General features: G+C 41.5%; 1 protein-coding gene across 5 annotated transcripts in view; it reads right to left on the reverse strand.

Moving 5' to 3' along the window:
* dpp6a (dipeptidyl-peptidase 6a) overlaps positions 1-22,344 on the reverse strand; it is a 1,528,415-nt gene that overhangs the window by 35,006 nt on the left and 1,471,065 nt on the right. For all 5 annotated transcript variants that reach the window (XM_043690726.2, XM_043690729.2, XM_043690724.2 and 2 more), the window contains exons 18-20: positions 20,070-20,168; positions 8,108-8,177; positions 5,120-5,314 (exon numbers count right to left, since the gene is read on the reverse strand). In XM_043690726.2, the coding sequence (XP_043546661.2) occupies positions 5,120-5,314; positions 8,108-8,177; positions 20,070-20,168 (364 nt within the window). The remainder of the gene's footprint in view (positions 1-5,119; positions 5,315-8,107; positions 8,178-20,069; positions 20,169-22,344) is intronic.

A 22,344-nucleotide genomic window follows, 5' to 3' on the forward strand; every position in this document is an offset into this window, starting at 1 on the left:
ACCAGTGGTGTTCTGCAGGGATCTGTTCTGGGACCTCTGCTCTTTGTGATTTTTATAAATGACTTGGATGAGGAAGTGGAAGAGTGAGTGAGTAAGGTTGCAGATGACACGAAGGTTAGTGGAGTTGTGGATAGTATGGAGGGCTGCTGTAGTTGCAATGAGACATTGACAGGATGCAGAACTGGGCTGGTAAGTGGCAGATGGAGTTCAACTTGGAAAAGTATGAAGTTATTCACTTTTGAAGGTCAACTTTGAATGCAGAATACAGGATTAAAGGCAGGATTCTTGGCAGTGTGGTGGAACAGAGGGATCATGCGGTCGACGACCATGGATCCTTCAAAGTTGCCACCCAACTTTGATCGAGTTGTTAAGAAGGAGTATGTTGTGTTAGCTTTCACTAACAGGGGGATTGAGTTTAAGAGCCGTGAGGTTATGCTGCAGTTCTATAGAGTCTTGGTTAGACCACGCTTGGAGTATTATGCTCAGTTCTGCTCGCCTCATTATAGGAAAGGTGTGAAAGCTTTTGAGAGGGTGCAGAGGAGATTTACCAGGATGCTGCCTGGACTGGAGGGCATGCTTTATGAAGGTAGTTTGAGAGAGCTAGGGCTTTTTTCATTGGAGCGAAGAAGGATAAGAGGTGACTTGAGAGAGGTTTACAAGTTGTTAAGGGGCGTACATACAGTGGATAGCCAGGGACTTTTTCCCAGGGTGGAAACGTCTGTCACGAGGGGTCACAATTTTAAGGTGATTGGAGGAAGGTTTCGGGGAGATGTCAGAGGCAGGTTCTTTACAAGAGAGTAGTGGGTGTATGGAATGCGCTGCCAACAGTGATAGTAGAGTCAAATACATTAGGGACATTTAAGCTCGTCTTGGATAGGCACAGGGAAGATAATACAATGAAGGTTTGTAGGTTAGTCTGATCTTAGTGTAGGATAAAAGGCCAGCACAACATCGAGGGCCAATGGGCCTGTACTGTGCTATGCTGTTCCATGTTCAGTGCTCACATTTCGATTCACAATTATTTCTGTAATGCTATTTGCATTCTCTGCAGTGAAGGCTGGTGCAAAATGCTTACTTAAATCACCCAGCATTTCCTACATTTTCATACTCTATCTCTAGAGCAGCAACGCATGTTTTAATTACGCTTTCCATTTTTGAATACTTATTGGAACTCTCACTCTCTGTCTTTATACTTCAAGTTAGCATTCTCTCATACACTCATTTCCCCTTCCTTATTCATCATTTAGTTATTCTTTGCTGTTGTTATATTTTTGCACTCTTCTGACCTGCCACTGATCTTTGGAGTATACAGGTCATTCTGCTAGAACATGACACTTGTGTTCCTCTGCAAGAACTTTCGAAAGCTGATTGGGGCAGATGTTTGCAGGTAAAGGGACAGCTGGAAAATGGAAAGCCATGAGAAATGAGATAATGAGAAGCCAGAGAAAGTGTATTCCTGTTAGGGTGAAAGGAAAGGCTGGTAGGTATAGGGAATGCTGGATGACTAAAGAAATTGAGGGTTTGGTTAAGAAAAAGAAGGCAGTATATGTAAGGTAGAGACAGGATACATCAAGTGAATCCTTGCAAGAGTATAAAGGAAGTAGGAGTATACTTAAGAGGGAAATCAGGAGGGCAAAAAGAGGACATGAGATAGCTTTGGCAAATAGAATTAAGGAGAATCCAAAGAGTTTTTACGAATACATTAAGGACAAAAGGGTAACGAGGGAGAGAATAGGGCCCCTTAAAGATCAGCAAGGCAGCCTTTGTGTGGAGCCGCAGAAAATGGGGGAGATACTAAATGAGTATTTTGCATCAGTATTTACTGTGGAAAAGGATATAGAAGATATAGACTGTCGGGAAATAGATGGTGACATCTTGCAAAATGTCCAGATTACAAAGGAGGAGGTGCTGGATGTCTTGAAACGGGTAAAGGTGGATAAATCCTCAGGACCTGATCAGGTGTACCCTAGAACTCTGTGGGAAGCTAGAAAAGTGATTGCTGGGCCTCTTGCTGAGTTATTTGTATCATTGATAGTCACAGGTGAGGTGCTGGAAGACTGGAGGTTGGCTAGCATGATGCCACTGTTTAAGAAGGATGGTAAGGACAAGCCAGGGAACTATAGACCAGTGAGCCTGACCTCGGTGGTGGACAAGTTGTTGGAGGGAATCCTGAGGGACAGGATGTACATGTATTTGGAAAGGCAAGGACTGATTAGGGATAGTCAACAAGGCTTTGTGCATGGGAAATCATGTCTCACAAACTTGATTGGGTTTTTTGAAGAAGTAACAAAGAGGATTGATGAGGGCAGAGCGGTAGATGTGATCTATATGGACTTCAGTAAGGCATTCGACAAAGTTCCCCATGGGAGACTGATTAGCAAGGTTAGATCTCATGGAATAAAGGGAGAATTAACCATTTGTATACAGAACTGGCACAAAGGTAGAAGACAGAGGGTAGTGGTGGAGGGCTGCTTTTCAGACTGGAGGCCTGTGACCAGTGGAGTACCACAAGGAACGGTGCTGGGTCCTCTACTTTTTGTCATTTACATAAATTATTTGGATGCGAGCATAAGAGGTACAGTTAGTAAGTTTGCAGGTGACACCCAAATTGGAGGTCTATTGGACAGCGAAGAGGGTTTCCTCAGATTACAACAGGATCTTGACCAGATGGGCCGTGGGCTGAGAAGTGGCAGGCGGAGTTTAATTCAGATAAATGTGAGGTGCTGCATTTTGGGAAAGCAAATCTTAGCAGGACTTATACACTTAATTGTAAAGGAGTGTTGCTGAACAAAGAGACCTTAGAGTGCAGGTTCATAGCTCCTCAAAAGTGGAGTCAGAGGTAGATAGGACAGTGAAGAAGGCGTTTGGTATGCTTTCCTTTATTAGTCAGAGCATTGAGTACAGGAGTTGGGAGATCATGTTGCGGCTGTACAGGATATTGGTTAAGCCACTGTTGGAATATTGCGTGCAATTCTGGTCTCCTTCCTATCGGAAAGCTGTTGTGAAACTTGAAAGGGTTCAGAAAAGATTTAAAAGGACGTTGGCAGGGTTGGAGGATTTGAGCTATAGGGAGAGGCTGAACAGGCTGGGGCTGTTTTCCCTGGATTGTCGGAGGCTGAGGGGGGCGACCTTATAGAGGTTTACAAAATTATGAGGGGCATGGTTAGTGTAAATAGGCAAAGTCTTTTCCCTAGGGTCGGGGAGTCCAGAACTAGAGGGCATAGGTTTAGGGTGAGTGGGGAAAGATATAAAAGAGCTGGAAATGTGTTGCTGGAAAAGCGCAGCAGGTCAGGCAGCATCCAGGGAACAGGAGAATCGACGTTTCGGGCATAAGCCCTTCTTCAGGAAGAAGGGCTTATGCCCGAAACGTCGATTCTCCTGTTCCCTGGATGCTGCCTGACCTGCTGCGCTTTTCCAGCAACACATTTCCAGCTCTGATCTCCAGCATCTGCAGACATCACTTTCTCCTCAAAGATATAAAAGAGACCTACGGGGCAACTTTTTCTCACAGAGGGTGGTACGTGTATGGAATGAACTGACAGAGGAAGTGTTGGAGGCTGGTACCATTGCAACATTTAAGAGGCATTTGGATGGGTATATGAACAGGAAGGGTTTGGAGGGATATGGGGCGGGTGCTGGCAGGTGGGACTAGGTTGGGTTGGGATATCTGGTCGGCATGGATAGGTTGGACCAAAGGGTCTGTTTCCATGCTACAACAACAGCTACTTGATGAAGGAGCAGTGCTCCAAAAGCTAATACAGGTAAACAACTCTTTATCCAGAATCCTGAAATCTGAAGAGCTCCGAAAATTGAAGGCTTTGTCGTGAAGTTTTTCCTTATTAACAAGGTCGTTTGGTGTGCAAACAGTTAACCCAACTCCACACCCACTTGATGCGTGTCACTCAGATGTGATGTGGGTGGGCGTGGGTCAACACTGGCAGGCCTCAATTCTGTAGGTAAAAACAATGACTGCAGATGCTGGAAACCAGATTCTGGATTGGTGGTGCTGGAAGAGCACAGCAGCTCAGGCAGCATCCAAGGAGCTTTGAAATCGATGTTTCGGGCAAAAGCCCTTCATCAGGAATAAAGACAGTGACCCTGAAGCATGACGAGATAAGCTCGGGGAGGGTGGGGGTGGGGAGAGAGTAGCATAGAGTACAATGGGCGAGTGGGGGAGGAGATGAAGGTGATAGGTCAGGGAGGAGAGGGTGGAGTGGATAGGTGGAAAAGGAGCTAGGAAGGTCGGACAAGTCCGGACAAGTCATGGGAACAGTGCTGAGCTGGAAGTTTGAAACTAGGATGAGGTGGGGGAAGGGGAAATGAGGAAGCTGTTGAAGTCCACATTGATGCCCTGGGGTTGAAGTGTTCCGAGGCGGAAGATGAGGCGTTCTTCCTTCTGTCTCAGGGCCCGTTACTCACAGTGAGTCTGTTGTTCAGTAAGATTTTTAAAAATTTCACCGTCAAACTGTCACTTATTCCGAAATTTGAAAAATTCCAAATTCTGAAAACCAGCTGGTCCCGAGTGTTTCGGATAAAGGATTGGGTACCTCTACTTCCAAATAAATCTGTTGAACTATAACCTGGTGTTTGTGTGATTTTTAACTTTACGTACCTATGCAATAACCTAGTTTCCCAGTTGACTTTAGCTAGCTCTGCCTTCACATCCTCATAGCCATGTCCACTTAAGTTCAAAACATTCCTCTTTGTCAAACTAAATGCAAATTTAATCACAAAATCTTCGACTTTCCATCTGTTTGCAGCAATGTACACATTCTGTTCCAGCGAGCCATTTGAAAGTGGATACTCAATCTGTTTGGCCATGTCCTGAACGCACATTATAAATCCTCATCAAACTTGAAGTGAATAAGCCTCATAGTGGGTCTTGAACCCAGAGCTTCTAGTTCAGAGGGAGGGACACGACCCACCAGATCATAAGACTCAGGCATCAGGTACCCAGGCACAATTTACAAATCTGATGGACCTTAGCTTGCCATCAACATCAGACATTAACAGCAAAATCAATGATGAGGTTAAAAAGCACAATCTGAGATAATCTTTGGTACCCAAGTTGTTATTTAACTCAAAAGCATATGGGAGGTAATCAACAAAAGGTACTTACTTTAGAGCATCTATTTGATCCTTTACTTCCACTATGCCCAGGTTTCTCTTTATTTCGTACAGCAATTTAGTGCCTTGGAAACCACTGCCACGTCCGTCGAACTTTACCACAATTGTGTCGAATGAACTCACCAGTACAGTTGCCCAATCTACTTGGAATTGCTCCGTGACAATCTGGCTACCAGGACTATCACCGCTGGAAGAAAGGAAAAGACAAACTCGTTCACCAGTTGAAGTGATTACTTTTATGCAAGGTGCTGTTTGGATCAGGAACGTACTGCCTGAAATAGAAGGCACAGAAAGTATGGTCAATATTAATTTTTACAAGTGAATTACTTGGGGAAACATTTGCAGGAAAAGAATGCATCATGGGAATAGGATTATTTGGAAAGCACTGGTATGGGCTCAATAGGCCAAATAGCCTCCTTCATTGCTATATAATTCGATGATGATACAGCTGAACATTTGAAAGAAAGGTTTATTGTCACTTATTTCACTATTATTGTTTTAGTTCTAATTGTGCGTGATCCCAGAATTAGTTCCTGATGATTATGCAGTTAAGTTCAGCTCCCTTATATCAGCAACAAAATTAGCAACAAAATTACAGGTCCATGAAAACACATGAACACTCCTCTGTAATAATGAAATTACATGTAATCGTGGTACTGTCACACGGATACTGATCTCATAAATGCCGAAATATAGCTCCAGCATAAAAACGTCTCAAGATTCTTCCAGTCTAACATTTTAATTCCTTAAAAGCTCCTTCGGTGCTGAATGTTACATATACCTCAAATTAAATGCTGAGGTAATGGGGTGTAGGGCTTAATTTCCTCTGAGAGCTGTTTTACGCTCTAGCTAACACTTTCACATTAAGTTGCATATTATTTCAGTGCAGTCAGCAGCCTGCTTCAGGTACAAGTTGTTACATTTAGGAGGCTCTAAAGCATTATTAATTACCTTTTTATTTTAAATTTTCAACACAAAGGCATACACTCTATGATAAATCGTTTTTTTTAATTCATGCCTGAGCACTTGAATAGTGTTCAGACTAGTTATGCATATTTTATTATTCATTCTTGCAATGTGAGTCTCATCGGCGAGGTCAGAATTTATTGTCCATTGCTAGTCACCCTTGAGAACGTGTTGGAGAGCCTTCACCTTGAACTGCATTAGTTTTTAATGGTGTAGGGACAACCACAGTGTTTCGCAGGAAGTTGCTTCAGGCTTTTGGCAATGAAAGAGCGACAATATATGTTTCCAGGTCAAGATGGAGAGCAACCAGGAGGTTACATCACTCTCATAGTGAAAGGAGCTTGGACAATATTGATCTAACTCTGATCGGCAGAACTGCCAGATAATGAATGAATTGCTGGGTTTTATTTTTAAATAGGAATATACCTTCAATATCATTTATCATCTTGTGAGGTCAGCTGCAAACTAGCCTTCATTCTTCCTTCATAGAATGTTATTGAATAAAAGAGGTCAGCAAATGATCTGGGTCACTGTTTCTATTGGGATGAACCAGGCACAGTAGCACCCAGACAATAACCCTTGTGCACCCAAAAGTAACTTCACATATTGGCTGTATTAATCCAGGTATTTTTGATAGCCATTATCTTGTGCACAAGGCATTGAATTGCTATTTGTCATTAATATATTATTTTGATGTGAACATAGGAGGCATGGTTAGTGAGTTTGCAGATGACATCAAAATTGGAGGCGTTGTGGACAGTGAAGAAGGTTATCTCAGAGTACAATGGGATTTTGATCAGATGGGCCAATGGGCTGAGGAGTGGCAGATGGAGTTTAATTTAGATAAATGTCAGGTAGAGCATTTTGGAAAGGCATGTCAGGGCAGAATTTACACATTTAGTGGTAAGGTCCTGGGGAGTGTTGCTGAACAAAGAGACCTTGGAATGCAGGTTCATAGCTCCTTGAAAATAGAGTCGCAGATAGATTGGATGGTGAAGAAGGCATTTGGTATGCATTCCTTTACTGGTCAGGGCATTGAGTACAGGAGTTGAGAGGTCATGTTGCAGCTGTACAGGATATTGGGTAGGCCACAATTGGAATACTGCATTCAGTTTTGGTCTCCCTGCTATTGGAAGAATGTTGTGAAAACATGAAGGGGTTCAGAAATGATTTACAAGGGATGTTACCAGGTTTGGAGGGTTTGAGCTCTAGGGAGAGACTGAATAGACTGAGATTATTTTCCCTGGCATACTGGAGGCTGAGGGATGATCTTATAGAGGTTTGTAAAATCATGAGGGACATGGGTAGGGTAAATAAACAAGGTATTTTACCCAGGATAGAGGAGTCCAAAACTAGGGAGCATATGTTTAGGTAAGAGGGCAAAGATTTAAAAGAGACCTAAGGGACAACCTTTTCATGCAGAGGGTGGTACGTGTATGGAATGAGCTGCCAGAAAAAGTGGTGGAGGCTGGTACAATTGTAACATTTAGATGGGGAATGAATAGGAAGCGTTTAGAAGGATATGGGCCAAGTGCTGGCAAATGGGATTAGATTAATTTAGGGTATCTGGTTGGCAATGACGAGTTGGACCAAGGGATCTGCTTCTGTGCTGTATATCTCTATGACTCGAAGAATCTATGACTCTATGGTCAGGCATCATAAAAATACTCCCCTTCATGTACAATTAAACTGCATAGGAATTGCAGGATGGAAAAAAACATCAAAGATCTATTGACTTCACCATCGATGACTCTGGAAGTTGCATGGTAGAAAGATAATAATGTTTTTGAGTCATTACCACAATCAATCTCTGCTAATTAGCTTACAACAGATGCGGAAATAATTTGAGGAAAAATAGTGATGATCTTTAGGGAACCATTGGGTCATTTTTCCTATTTCATATGTAATGGAAAAATAGGCATCTATAAATGAGTACAGAGTACAATAACCAAGAGACTGAAAATGTTTTCATCACTAAGCCTCATCTTGATCGTATGTCTAAAGTAATACTCACACGATAAGCAACAAAGGGTACCGGGACTTATTTGAGAATGCTAATGGCTTCATAATTTGCATTTTCAGTGCTGAAAAACATTAAAGTTGCAGTCACTTTACTGTTAACAATGCCTGTAACAATCAAAGAGTAAAACATTTCACCATGATGATTAAAATTGGCAAACCCGTTGAACATGTCCTGGCATTTCAAGTATTTCTAACAAAAGTTAGTGAATAAAGCATGGAGGAAAATCACAGAATAATGAAAACCTCTGTTCATCGTAATGAGAGTAGTTCAGCTCTGTAAAGTCTATCAATCTGCCCTGGGAACTCCTTACAAAATTTAAAAATCAAATGGACCAATATTAGGCTTATGCCTGAAACATTGACTCCCCTGCTCCTTGCATGTTGCCTGACCTGCTGCGTTTTTCCAGCACCACACGTTTCGATTCTGATCTCCAGTATCTGCAGTCCTCACTTTCTCCCAGTATAATATTTTACTCTAGAATGCTCTAGTAAAATGCCTTGGAAAGCTCTTCTATTAAAAGTGCTATATTAATACATGGTGTTATTTGCTATTGTGCCACATCTGTACCCAAAACCAATTTCTTTGTTCTGATTCAAATCACAAGATACATACAACAGCATGTAACAAGGTCATTTAGCCCATTATAGCTCATCAAAATGATTCTCCTTACAAGGTATCCTAACATTTCTGAAATTATTCTTGGGCTTTTACTCCACTACTCTACCTCAGAAGATCTGTGTTCACTATTCAGTGTGAAAGAGAATAAAAAATATCATACTGTGGTATAAAGTGCACAACTTCTACATATTTTAAAATCATTTATTTTGGAGTTTTGAATGAGTGGCATATGGGTTTTCTTGTTTAATGATTAACTTGATACATTGTTGCAGCTGTGGTGATTTTGTTTTTAATTGGCAGAGTTACTTTGTAGAGTCTCATGGCAATTTGCTTACACGAAGTACGTTAATGTGTAAACTAAATAAACAGACACTGCTCTGAAGAAGGATGACTGGACCCAACTTAACGCTGATTTCTTTCCACAGACGCTGCCAGATCTACTGACTTTTTCCAACAATTTCTGGTTTTGTTTCTGATTTCCAACATCCATAGATTTTTTGGTTTCTTATTTCAAAAGAAAGTTGGTTTCCATCATAAGCTGAGCATATGAGCCAAAGGACCACCTGACAATTGACCTACAATTAATAATATTCAATACCAGACACCCAATACTACAAGAGCTGAAAATGTGTTGCTGGAAAAGCGCAGTAGGTCAGGCAGCATCCAAGGAACAGGAGAATCGACGTTTCGGGCATAAGCCCTTCTTCGGGAAGCCTTTCCTGAAGAAGGGCTTATGCCCGAAACATCGATTCTCCTGTTCCTTGGATGCTGCCTGACCTGCTGCGTTTTTCCAGCAACAGATTTTCAGCTCTGATCTCCAGCATCTGCAGCCCTCACTTTCTCACCCAATACTACAAACATATCACACCAAGTTTATTTTACTTGGTACAGTTTTCCATGTGTATTCTAGTGAAGATTGCATTAGCATTACTAATTGCTAATCCCAGTTTCACAATTTAGATCGCCAACTTGCTGGAGCATTAAACAGTCTATTTCACCAACTGCTTTTGAATGACACAAATTGAAATTTAATCGGAAAGATGTTTACAATCATAGGAAATAGATTAAATTGTAAATGAACACAAAAACATTTTACACCCAGAGGAAGTGATTTTAATTGACAAACAGAAGCAGAGCAGAAACATTAAGGCACAGAAAGAGGTCATTCAGCACAGCGCCTCCAAACTAATTCTCTGTGCAGCTAACCAATCAGTCCCATTCATCTACTCTATGCCTTTATGTGTGCAAGTTTATTTGCCTTAAGCTCCCTTCCAAATTCCTTCGAAAGTCACTCATTGCTTTCACTCCTACTACCTTCTGAAGACAACAATTTCTAAGGCATTCCTAGATAGTGTGTAATAAAGCTTTTCCGCACATCACCCCTGCAACTTGTGCCTACAACCTTCGATTTATGTCCTCAAGTTCTGGCACTGTCAGCTAAGGGGATGCATTCCTTTATCTACCTAACATAACATCTTGAATACCTCATTCCTGATGAAGGGCTCCTGCCCAAATTGCCGATTTTCCTGCTCCTCGGATGCTGCCAGACCTGCTGTGCATTTCCAGCACCACCCTAGACTTGACTCTAATCTCCAGCATCTGCAGTCCTCCCTTTTGCCTAAAATCTTGAACACCTCTACCAAATGGCCCTCAATCATCTCTTACTCCAGCTTAAACTTATCCCTAAAATCCCTTACCGTAGAACCATTCTCGGAGATCTCTGCACCCTCTCAAGGAAAGTTTTATGTGGCTCTTTCTCATTTTTTGTTTCAACCCCAAATACAAGATGCATGTTGTGCTCATCAATTTTTTTCTAATACATTTTACATTTGAAAAATAAAATCTTTGATGTGAATATTTTGACTGAGTTTCAGTGAACCATGAATGTACTTCCTATTAAGTTTTTTTCTTTACAATTGCCTGGAGCTGAAAGAGAAAATCAACAGGAGGAAAACTTCTGCCAAATACAATGCTCAGTGAATAATAGAAGTCCTGCAATATTGTATTCACTTCCCCCAGCATCTAGACAGAAAGGGAAAAAAAAACATTTAAGGCATGCATTAAGTATATCCAAATGCAAAGGTCAACTCTCCTAATTATAGAGGAGCCTGATATTTATGTCTGGTCAATCACATTGTTGAGGTTTATTAATGTTGAAACTTTATTGCTGGAACAGCACAGCAGGTCAGGCAGCATCCAGGGAACAGGAGATTCGACGTTTCGGGCACAGGCCCTTCTTCAGGAATGAGCCAATGCCTTTGTTAAGGTTAAGAGAAACAGCTGGGGGATATTACTTGTGTTATAGACTAGGCCAGGCCACTCAAACCTTTCTTAAGCAGGCAGCCCCAGACCATAACTTTGCAATTTGTTTTGGTAAGTGTACAGTGAAAATTACCCGGAGTAAGTTAGCGAGGTTGACTACTAGGTTTTAAAACAGACAAAAATTTATTCACAGCATTACGCGATGAAGCACAAAGAAAGAATAAAGAACCCCTACAGAACTCAGTCTATCCAAATTAGACTTAATTATGCTGTACTGAATATGCACAACAGTCCCAATAAGCAAACCCCCTTAAAAAAGGTAGAAATGGAACAAATGCTTACAGGTTGAAGTTAGAACAGCAGAAGGAGAGAGAGTTCTTTGCAGCCTGTTCACATGGTCCCCTGCTGAACTTCTAACTACTTCTGGACAGAACTGCTCAGCTAGAGAGCTGACCACTCTCATTTCATTATACAGGTCACTTCTAAAACATGACCATCTTGGCCTGAAGGCTCACCTGTTTACATATAAACAAAAGGCCTCTCAAAATCCTTTTTCATCTCTGTACCAAACTAGTCACCTCGGAGCTGAGAGAGTTTTATGACCCCTCTCTAAAAAAATTCAAGAACACCTTGAGAAAAGGAACATATTTTAGAAAAAAGGGACCAGCTTTGTGACACTTGTCACAAGGAATGCGACTGTTAAGACTGAGCAAGTCAATAAACTCTCTGCATAAAGAAAAGTACATGTCTTAGTTTCTTTCTGTCTCACCACAGGCTTGGATTCTATTAACACCTGGGAATAACAGTTGACCAGTCAGTCTCTCACAGCTGCTTCACCAAATCTTAACTCAATTTACATGTTTGGTTCTGTAGCAGTAACATCTCAGTGACGTAACTGCACAGTGGCTGGGATCACATCACCATGGGCTCAGCCCAGCCACCAGACTGAGAAGACATTATGAGATTCCTGTTTTTTTTATTTTATTAAACAGTGCAGCTCACAAAACAATTAACATTACCAGCTGTATACAGAGAAACAGTGATTTACAAGGGGGACAAGCGGCAAAGCCTGGCTCCAAACCCTACCGTTCAACTAGTAGGGCAAATTAGGGTAAATCTCAAATCCTACTTTTAGACATCACAAAACAGTAACAATAACAAATACATAAGGCAGTCCAATTAGATAAGAAACAGTGTATAGAATACAGATCTCCCCTCCCCCCCCCACCCCACCCCCCCAGCAACCCAACAAGCCACCCATCCTTCCCACCTAGTATCCTATTTATATCTGTCAGCCAGGGCTCCTCAATGGCCCAGGTTAACAACTCCAAGCTAGGATCTCATCGCCAATGACATCTCTTGGCTCTGGTTCCACTTTGTCTAACAACCATCGATTTCAGGTCAGAAGTTTCAATTGACTTAAGAAAGAGCTTTGGACCCTTCTATCACAGAGCTGTACATCACTGAGCATAAATAACACAGTGTAGGTGGTATTAGAGTTCTCTCTCTCATGAGGAAGACAGTGAGATCACATGGATAAGAACACGCAAAGAAGATAAGCACTGTGTCCAGTTCTGGTTGCCCTGTTTTATAGAATCTCTACAGTTTGGAAACAGGTACTTTGACCCAACAAGTCCACATCTACCCTCCGAAGAGTATCTCACCCAAACCCATTCTTTTATCCTATTACTCTACATTGTACCCCTGACTAATGCACCTAGCCTACACATCCCTGAATACTATGGGGAATTTAGCATGGTCCCTTAAGCCTGCTCCACCATCCAATGTGACCATGACTGATTTCTCTCCGCTTTCCCGCCATAACCCTTCCACTCGTTACTAATTAAAAATCGGTCCATCTCCTCCTTAAATTTACTGAATGTCTTGGCATCCACCGCACTGTAGTAAAATAATCAAACACGACTTACTCTTCATAAAACCATGGATTATGTTTTAACTTTCCAAATTCCCTATTATTACTTTCTTCACAATGGATTCTAACACTTTCTCAATGACAGATATTAAACTAACTGCTTTACAGTTGCCTACTCTCTGCCTCCATCCCTTTTTGAATACAGACATTAGATTAGCATTTTTCCCATCCACTAGAATCTTTTCCCGAATCCAAGGAAATTTGGAGTATTATAGCCAGTGGATCCAATATCTGCGCTGCCTTTTCTTTTAAGACCCAGAATGTAAGCCATCAGGCTCTGGGGACTTGTCTGCCTTCAATCCCAATGGTTTTCCCTGTACTTTTTGCCTAGTGATAATTGCTTTAAGTTCTTTCCTTTCCAAACCTCTGCATTACCTGTTATTACTGGGATGGTATTAGCATCCTCCATTGTGAAAACAGAGGCAAATACTGATGTCATGTCTCTGCATGTCTGGGTTCCCCATTAAGACCTCCACAATCTCATCCTTCAATGGACCAGTGGATGCTGCTCCATTGTTAACTTTAAATCTGAGACATTTTGTATGCAAATGTATGAAGGATATGGGCCAAAGGCACGTACCACAGGTCAGTTATGGTCTCATTGAACAGCAGAACAAGCTCGAGGGACTGAATGGCCAACACCTGTTCCTATGAGCAACAATAGCTTTCACTTTAGCTACTCTCTTCCCTTTTATATACTTATAGAAGCTCATACTGTCTGTTATTTTGGTTTGCATTAATTTCCTTTCATAATTTACCTTTGCACTTTTTATTACATTTTAGTAACCCTCTGTTGATCTTGAAGTTTCTCAATATTCCAGTCTACCATTGGCCTTTGCAATTTTTTTCATACACTCATTCATGGGATGTGGGTGCCACTGGCTTTATGTCACTGGCCTGTCCCTAGTTACCTTTGAAAAAGTGGTAGTGAGCTACCTTTTTGAACTGCTGCAGTCCATGTGCTGTGGGTTGACCCACAAAATTGTTTGGGAGGGAATTCCAGGATTTTGACCCAGTGACACTGGAGGAATGGCAGTATATTTCCAAGATGAGTCCTTTTGGCTATATAATTACCTTTATTTAAGTCTATAATGCTAGTGTGGGAGTCCAGTTTCATGTCTTCAAACTGAATTCAAAATTTTAGCATGCTATGATCACTCTTCCCTTTAGGACCCTCTGCTATGAGCTCATTAATTAATCCCATCTTATTACATAATACCAAAATACAGATCCGCCTGCTTCCTGGTTAGTTCTCCAAAATATTGCTCCAAGAAACAATCAATAAAGCTTTCATTAAACACCCCCTCAAAGTCATGTTTGCAATTTTGATTAATCCAGTCTATATGCATATTAAAATCACTTTCTTAGAAGGTCACAGTATTCTTGGTTTAAACTGTGTCCCATTGTGGAATTATTGTCGGGGACCAAAAGGTCACTCCCACAGTTGACTTCTTTCCCTTGCTATTGCCTATTTCTACCCAGACTGATTCTGCATCATGATCTCCAATGCTTATAACGTTTCTCACCATAGCAACAATCTCCTCCTTCACTGTCAAAGCTACACAAACTCCTTTTCCTTCCTGTCCATCCTTCTGACACAAAGCACCCTCAGATATTCAATTCCCAAATTTGGTCTCAGTGCCACCATGTCTCAGTAATCACCACCAAATCATTCCCATTCATCTCTATTCATCTTGAAACAGATCAGACCACAAGTGACTTAGAGTCATAGAGTCATAGAGATGTACAGCATGGAAACAGATCCTTTGGTCCAAATCGTCCATGCCAATCAGATATCCAAACCCAATCTAGTCCCACCTGCCAGCACCCGGCCCATATCCCTCCAAACCCTTTCTATTCATTTACCCATCCAAATTCTTCATAAATGTTGCAATTGTACCAGCCTCCAACACTTCCTCTGACAGCTCATTCCATACACCCACCACCCTCTGTGTGTAAAAGTTGCCCCGTAGGTCTCTTTTATATCTTTCCCCTCTTGCCCTAAACCTATGCCCTCTAGTTCTGGACTCCCCGACCCCAGGGAAAAGACTTTGCCTATTTACCCTATCCATGCCCCTCATAATTTTGTAAACCTTTATAAGGTCACCCCTCAGCCTCCGACGCTCCAGGGAAAACAACCCCAGCCTGTTCAGCCTCTCCCTATAGCTCAAATCCTTCAACCCTGGCAACATGCTTGTACATCTTTTCTGAACCCTTTCAAATTTCACAACATCTTTCCAATAGGAAGGAGACCAGAATTGCATGCAATATTCCAACAGTGGTCTAACCAATGTCCTGTACATCTGCAACATGACCTCCCAACTCCTGTACTCAATGCTCTGACCAATAAAGGAAAGCATACCAAACGCCTTCCTCACCGTCCTATCTACCTGCGACTCCACTTGACTATATTGATCCAATGTCTAACTTAGTGCTCTAGTTCCATTAAAGGAACTCTATGAGTCTAATAAAACAGTCGCCAATCCATTAGTTAGGCATATGTTGCATAATGAGAGGTACAGATAGTGATAATGGCAGTTGTCTTTTCCCTGGAATGGGGGATTGCAAGACAAGGGGGGCACATTTTAAGATGAGAGGAGAGTGATTCAAAAAGAAAAGGGGAGAAAAATTGTTTTTACACAGAGGGTGGTTCACGCGTGGATGAACTTCCTGAGGAAGTGGTGGATAGGAATACAATTACAACATTTAAATGACATTTAGATAAGTGCATGAATTGGAAAGGTTTGGAGAGATATGAGCCAGGAGCAGGCAGGCAGGCAGGTTTAGTTTAGCTTGGGATTCTGTTTGACATGGACTGGTTAGATGGAAGGGTCTGTTTCCATGCTGTATGACTCTAGGACTCTATAACAGCTCCAACAATTTCCTCAGCACCACTTCTCTGGTGATTGTAATAAATTGATTTCCTCCTCTTTTATTTCCTAATTTACAGCTCTTTCCGGGATGTTACATGTATCTTCTACAGCGAAGATCAATGCAAAATATATGTTCAATTCATCTCCTTATTTTCCATTATTAATCCCTCAGAGTGATTGTCTATAAGACCAAAGAGATGATCAAATCAGTAGGCTGTATCAGGATCAGTAATTTAATCAATTAATTTCTGAGTTTACTGTATCACCAAGATATCTTACATTTCAACTACACTGATATGTTCCTAACTGCCTGCAGAATTGCTCTGATCTATGAAATATGTACGGAAAAACAGAGTCTGTGTTCACAATGGGACAAAGCAATAACAAGTTGCAAACTACTTGGTGTGCATCCTCTGACTCCTGAATTCATATAGGTCAGTCAGAAACGAGCAGCAAAGCACAAAACTGGAGAGCAAAAATTAAATTATTCAGTTTATATATCATTACAATGGTATGAACTACTGTCTAGAGATCTTCAAATTCCTTATATCGATTTAATACCTGGGGTTTTCAAGGACTGTGATGGTTTTTTTTAAAAAAGTGAACAAAGCACTAACTTTAAATGGCCACAGGCATCACCTGACCCACACAGGTTCTCTCCAAATTTCATGAAGCTAAAGTGGATTACATTAAAATCAGTTTCAGCTGAAATTAACATTTCCCTGATGGGGCAGTGAAACCAGCCACCACCACCACCAACTCCAGTCCACCTCCACCCAGCCCCCTCTCCCACACCCCTTCTTTGTGTGATGTGAAAAGATCCTCACTTTCTGTTCGCTTTACACTATTATGAGAATTTTTACACGTTACAGATGAAACGCTGGCTCCAATTGTGAAGCCTGAAAACATAAACTCAGTGGACACAGAATACGAACGAGGTAAAAATACAAACTGTTATTCTAGGGGCTTGTTGGTAGACAAAGGGGAGCTGGATTTAAGGATCAAAACTGAAAAGAGATTCTGGGGAGTCTCTCTCCCTCAAGAAGAAACCTTTCTGAATTTGACACTACTTACTGAGAACAAGCCAGAGAGTACCAAAAATTTAAAAAAAATGTAATATGCACTACTGCTGATGAGCAAGAAATTACCCATTGTCTTAGTTTAAAGCCTTCCACCTCAAAGACATTAAATGGACTCAAAACTAAGTATTCTTTTGTCTCATCCATCTTGGATACTCTCTCCTTTTAACTAAGTATCTGCATGTGCTTGTAAGTGACCGCACAGAAAACCTTCTGCTTGATGCCACGTCTTTGTTGTTTTCTTGACAGTATCAGGAAATAAACTTGTTCTTTAACTCAAGAAAGTCTTGTGATAGCTTTTTAATTCTTACAGTACAAACTAATTAACCCAAATTTTAATTCTGCGCAAGGTATTAAAAAGAACTTAAAACTCCATTGCAACTAACTGAGAAGGTTAAGATAATGGGACAAAAGCAAATTACAGCGGATGCTGGAATCTGAAACCAAAAGAGAAAATGCTGGAAAATCTCAGCAGGTCTGGTAGCATCTGTAAGGAGAGAAAAGAGCTGACATTTCGAGTCTAACTGACCCTTTGTCAAAGCTAAAAAAAAGGGGAGAAATAGAGAGGTATTTATACGAGGCTGAGAGAAGGTGAGTCATTGTTCCAGAAGCAAAGGTAGCAATAAAGAGATGACAATGACAGTGCATAGAGAGATTATAGGGAGATTAGGAGCTGTGAATGACCAAGGCCGAAGCCAGTGTTGTATGACAAAGTATGTGGGGATAGGGGGTGGGGGGAGGGGAGGGGAGGGGTGAAGCAGAGGCAAAATGGAAAACATGGGAGAAGGGTAGCAAAGGGGGAAGAGGAGAGGAAAAGGGCGATGAGAGAATGGGGAGCGAGAGAAAGACAATCAAGAAATAAGAGGCAAAGAACAGTGAAAAAACTTATTAAAAAAGTATAAATAAAATAAATGAAATAAAATTATCTGAAGTTGTTGAATTCAATGTTGAGACCGGCAGGCAGTAACGTGCCTAGTCGGAAGATGAGATGCTGTTCCTCCAGTTTGCGTTCAGCTTCACTGGAACATTGCAGCAGGCCAATCTCCATCCACCATCACTCTCCTCCGCCTGGCTGAACTTGTTCTCTCTCTCAACAACTTCTCCTTCAACTCATCCCATTTTCTCCAAATCAATGGTGTAGCAATGGGTACCCACATGGGTCCTAGCTATGCCTGCCTTTTCATGGGGTACATGGAACATTTCTTGTTCCAGGCCTACCCAGGTCCCCTCCCACAACTGCTTTATCGGGACATCGATGACTATTTCGGTGCAGCTTCATGCTCTCATCCTGACCTGGAAAATTTCATAAACTTCACTTCAAGTTTCCATCCCTCCATCACCTTCACCTGGTCCATCTCCGACACTCGCGTTCCTTTCCTTGACCTTTCTGTCTTCATTTCCGGCAATAGTCTATCCACTCATATCTATTGCAAGCTCACTGACTCCCACAGCTATCTGGACCACAGCTCTTCTCACCCTACGTCTTGTAAGGACTCTATCCCTTTCTCTCAGCTCCTTCGCCTCCGCCGCATTTGTTCCAATGAGGCCACTTTCCAAAGTGGTGCTCTTAATATGTGCTCCTTCATCTCCAACTGTGGCTTCCCACCTACAGTTGTTGACAGGGCTCTCGACAGCGTGCGGTCCATCTCCCGTGCCACGACCCTCACCCCCTTCCTCCCCTCCCAGAACAAGGTCCCCCTTGTTCTCACCTTTCACCCCACCAACCTTCACATGCAAAGAATAATCCTCCGCCATTTTCGCCAACACCAACATGACGCCACCACTAAACACATCTTCCCTTCCCTCCCCCGTCTGCATTCCAGAGAGATTGTTCGCTCCGGGACAACCTAGCCCACTCCTCCATCACACCTAACACCTCTCCCATCACACACGGCACATTCCCATCACAACTAACACCTCTCCCATCACACACGGCACATTCCCATCACACCTAACACCTGCCCCATCAACCACGGCACCTTCCCATGCAATCGCAGAAGGTGCAACACTGCCCCTTTACCTCTTCCATGTTTACCATCCGAGGTCCCAGACATTCATTTCAGATTATGCAGCGTTTCACTTGTACCTCTTTCAATTTGGTCTATTGCATTCGTTGCTCCCAATGTGATCTCCTCTATATCGGCGAGACAAAACACTGACTGGGTGATCGCTTTGCTGAGCACCTTTGGTCTGTACACAATCAGATCCCGGACCTTCCTGTGACTTGCTACTTCAACACACAATCCTGCTCCCATATCCACATGGCTGTCCTTGGCCTGCTGCAATGTTCCAGTGAAGCTGAACGCAAACTGGAGGAACAGCATCTCATCTTCCGACTAGGCACGTTACTGCCTGCCGGTCTCAACATTGAATTCAACAACTTCAGATAATTTTATTTCATTTATTTTATTTATACTTTTTTAATAAGTTTTTTTTTCACTGTTCTTTGCCTCTTATTTCTTGATTGTCTTTCTCTCGCTCCCCATTCTCTCATCGCCCTTTTCCTCTCCTCTTCCCCCTTTGCTACCATTCTGCCCTGTTTTCCATTTTGCCTCTGCTTCACTCCTTCCCCCCCTCCCCATCCCCCACATACTTTGTCACACAACACTGGCTTCAGCCTTGGTCATTCACAGCTCCTAATCTCCCTATAATCTCTCTTTGCACTGTCATTGTCACCTCTTTATTGCTACCTTTGCTTCTGGAGCCATGACTCACCTTCTCTCAGACTAGTATAAATACCTCCCTATTTCTCCCCTTTTTTTTGCTTTGGCAAAGGGTAGGTTAGACTCGAAACGTCAGCTCTTTTGTCTCCTTACAGATGCTGCCAGACCTGCTGAGATTTTCCAGCATTTACTCTTTTGGTTTAAGATAATGGGAGTCTGTTTAACCCCCTTGCCTGGTCATAACAAAATACAGACAAACATCCCAGACACACTTTTCAATTATTATGAACCCATATGGAAGGTGATGCAAGGTTATATTCTTCTAGTATTGGTGTGCATGTGACTGAGGTGCAAAATAGTTAAACATTAATATTTTATTGGACATTTTACATTGAGTGGCCAACAGAAACTATAAGCATATAAAATCCGATAAAAACCTTTTCAACTAAATAGCTCTGGATGATGAGGATATTGATAGATAGAACATTTATTGATCGGCAATGATTAGAAGGTGCAGATACTTACAATAATCCTTTATCTGAACATCCTGGAATTCTACTTTGGGCATTTGCATTCTCTCTGTAGCATTTTGTACCTTCTCATTCAGCTCCAACTCAAAAACGTCTAAAGGGGAAAGAAAAGGTCGAGTTAGTTCTAAAGGTTTTATAAAATTTAATTCAGCATTTTTGAAGTGAAACTTGACCTATCTAGATATGCACCCATCCCACTGGCCTTCCTTGCTCAGTGTTATTGTGAACGGGGCGTAGATACATCTACAACAGAGTCATAGAGTCATACAGAAGGGAAACAGACTCTTTCATCCAACCAGTCCATGCTGAACCTATTCCCAAGCTAAACTAGTCTAACCTGCCTGCTGCTGGCCCATATCTCTCCAAACCTTTCCTATTCATGCACTTATCCAAATATCTTTTAAATGTTGTAATTATACCCACATCCACCACTTCCTCAGGAAGTTCATTCCACATGCAAACCGCTCACTGTGTAAAAATTTTGCCCCCATGTCTTTTTTAAATCTGTCTCCTCTCACCTTAAAAATGTGGCCTCTCATCTTGAAATTACCTCATCCTAGGGAAAAGACAAATACCATTGACTCTATCTATACTTGTCATTATCTTAAAATCTTCAAGAAGGTCGCCTCTCAATCTCCTTCGCTCCAGTGAAAAATGTCCCAGCCTTTGTTTCTAACTCAAATCTTCCATACCTGGTAATATCCTGGTAAACCTCTTCTGACCCTTCTCCAGCTTAATAATAACTGGGTGACCAGCACTGCACACATTATTCCAGAAAAGGCCTCACCAATGTCCTGCACAACCTCAACATGACTTCCTAACTTCTCTACTCAAAGGACTGAGCAATGATGGCAAGTGTAGCAAACGCTTTTTTAACCAACCTGTCAACACTCACTCTTTCTACCCTTCACACGGTGTGTAGGTTTTATATATTGAATAGATATACAGGACGTTCTGTTATAATATGTGTTCCATTAACACAAATTTGCTATAACACGATTGACAAATTGGGGACATTGTTTCTAAAGTGCAAAGTTTTAAAGTGTGCATTGGTTATAACGCGATTTTGGCCCCATTAGTTAAAATGGTGCTGCTATTAGGCAATTTTCTTACAACACGGGATTGCGTGAGAACAGAACTATCGCATTATAGCAGAACTGACTGTAGGTGTGTGTATGAGAGAGAGAGTGGGAGAGAGAGTGAGAAGAGAGAAACATAAGTCATAAAGTAATACACTGTTGAACAAATCAATGAAATGCAAATGTTTTCAATAATTATTTTCCATTAAATGTAAGGAAATCTTGGACCATAAAAAAAATTGGTATGTCATTGACTTTAAAGTGCTTTATGATACCTGAGATTATGAAAAATGCCTAATAAGTGCAAGTCTTCCTTTCTTTCTTGGGTTAAGATGCATGATCTGGTGGGTCATCACAAAGGAATTCTCAATTTTAGGTAATTTGAATGGGACACATTAAACACATTGGGTGGAATCTTATAGAGGTTGGAATGACATGGCTTATGTCATGAATCGAACAACAAATCTATGAAATCATCTTGATGTTGAAATATTTTCATTCCATCTTTTCTGTTTTTCACAATCAACTTGGAGAGATTCTCGCTAGATAGAGTTGAGATGCCAAAATTGTCACAAATACTTGTTTAATGACACAACTCACCTAATTTCTGATTGGAATCTTGCTTTTGGCAACAATAGTATAAGCCTTTGATATTGTAAAAAAGTTTAAACTGTATGCCATCTTACGATGTGTATAGCTCCTCTGCATAAACATTTAAACAAAAAAAACTGAGACTTGTCTGGTCTACAGAGGGAATAAAGACTTAACATGCCCCTTTTAAAGGAGCCCTTTACATGCCATGCAATTATCAAGCAGGTATAGGCTCCTAAACGTTATCAATTCACTGTGTTCCAAATTGGGTATCAAAGGATGATGCAGCAGAGAAGGAGGCCATCTTATCTATTGTGACCATTCTGGTTTTTTTGAAAAAATTGTTTTCTAATTAATTTCAGCCTCCTGCTCATTCTCCACAGTATTTGTCCAATACCATTTGACTGTTTTTATTGAAATTCTGTTCACTCTCTTTGCATGCATTGCATTTCAGATTGCAACATCTTGCTGCCAAATAACATTTTTCCTCATGTCTGAACAGGTCGATGAAAGCAGAGCTGAGTCTTTCACTGCCCCTGGTGGGCAGTATTTGTGATTTGTTTATTAGTTGAATTGATAAATTGGTCTTGGGTCTATTTT

The sequence above is a fragment of the Chiloscyllium plagiosum genome, unplaced genomic scaffold (assembly GCF_037043375.1).
Source record: "Chiloscyllium plagiosum isolate Xiang-an unplaced genomic scaffold, Cpla_swu_hap1 HiC_scaffold_5, whole genome shotgun sequence".
Taxonomy (NCBI): Eukaryota; Metazoa; Chordata; class Chondrichthyes; order Orectolobiformes; family Hemiscylliidae; genus Chiloscyllium; species Chiloscyllium plagiosum.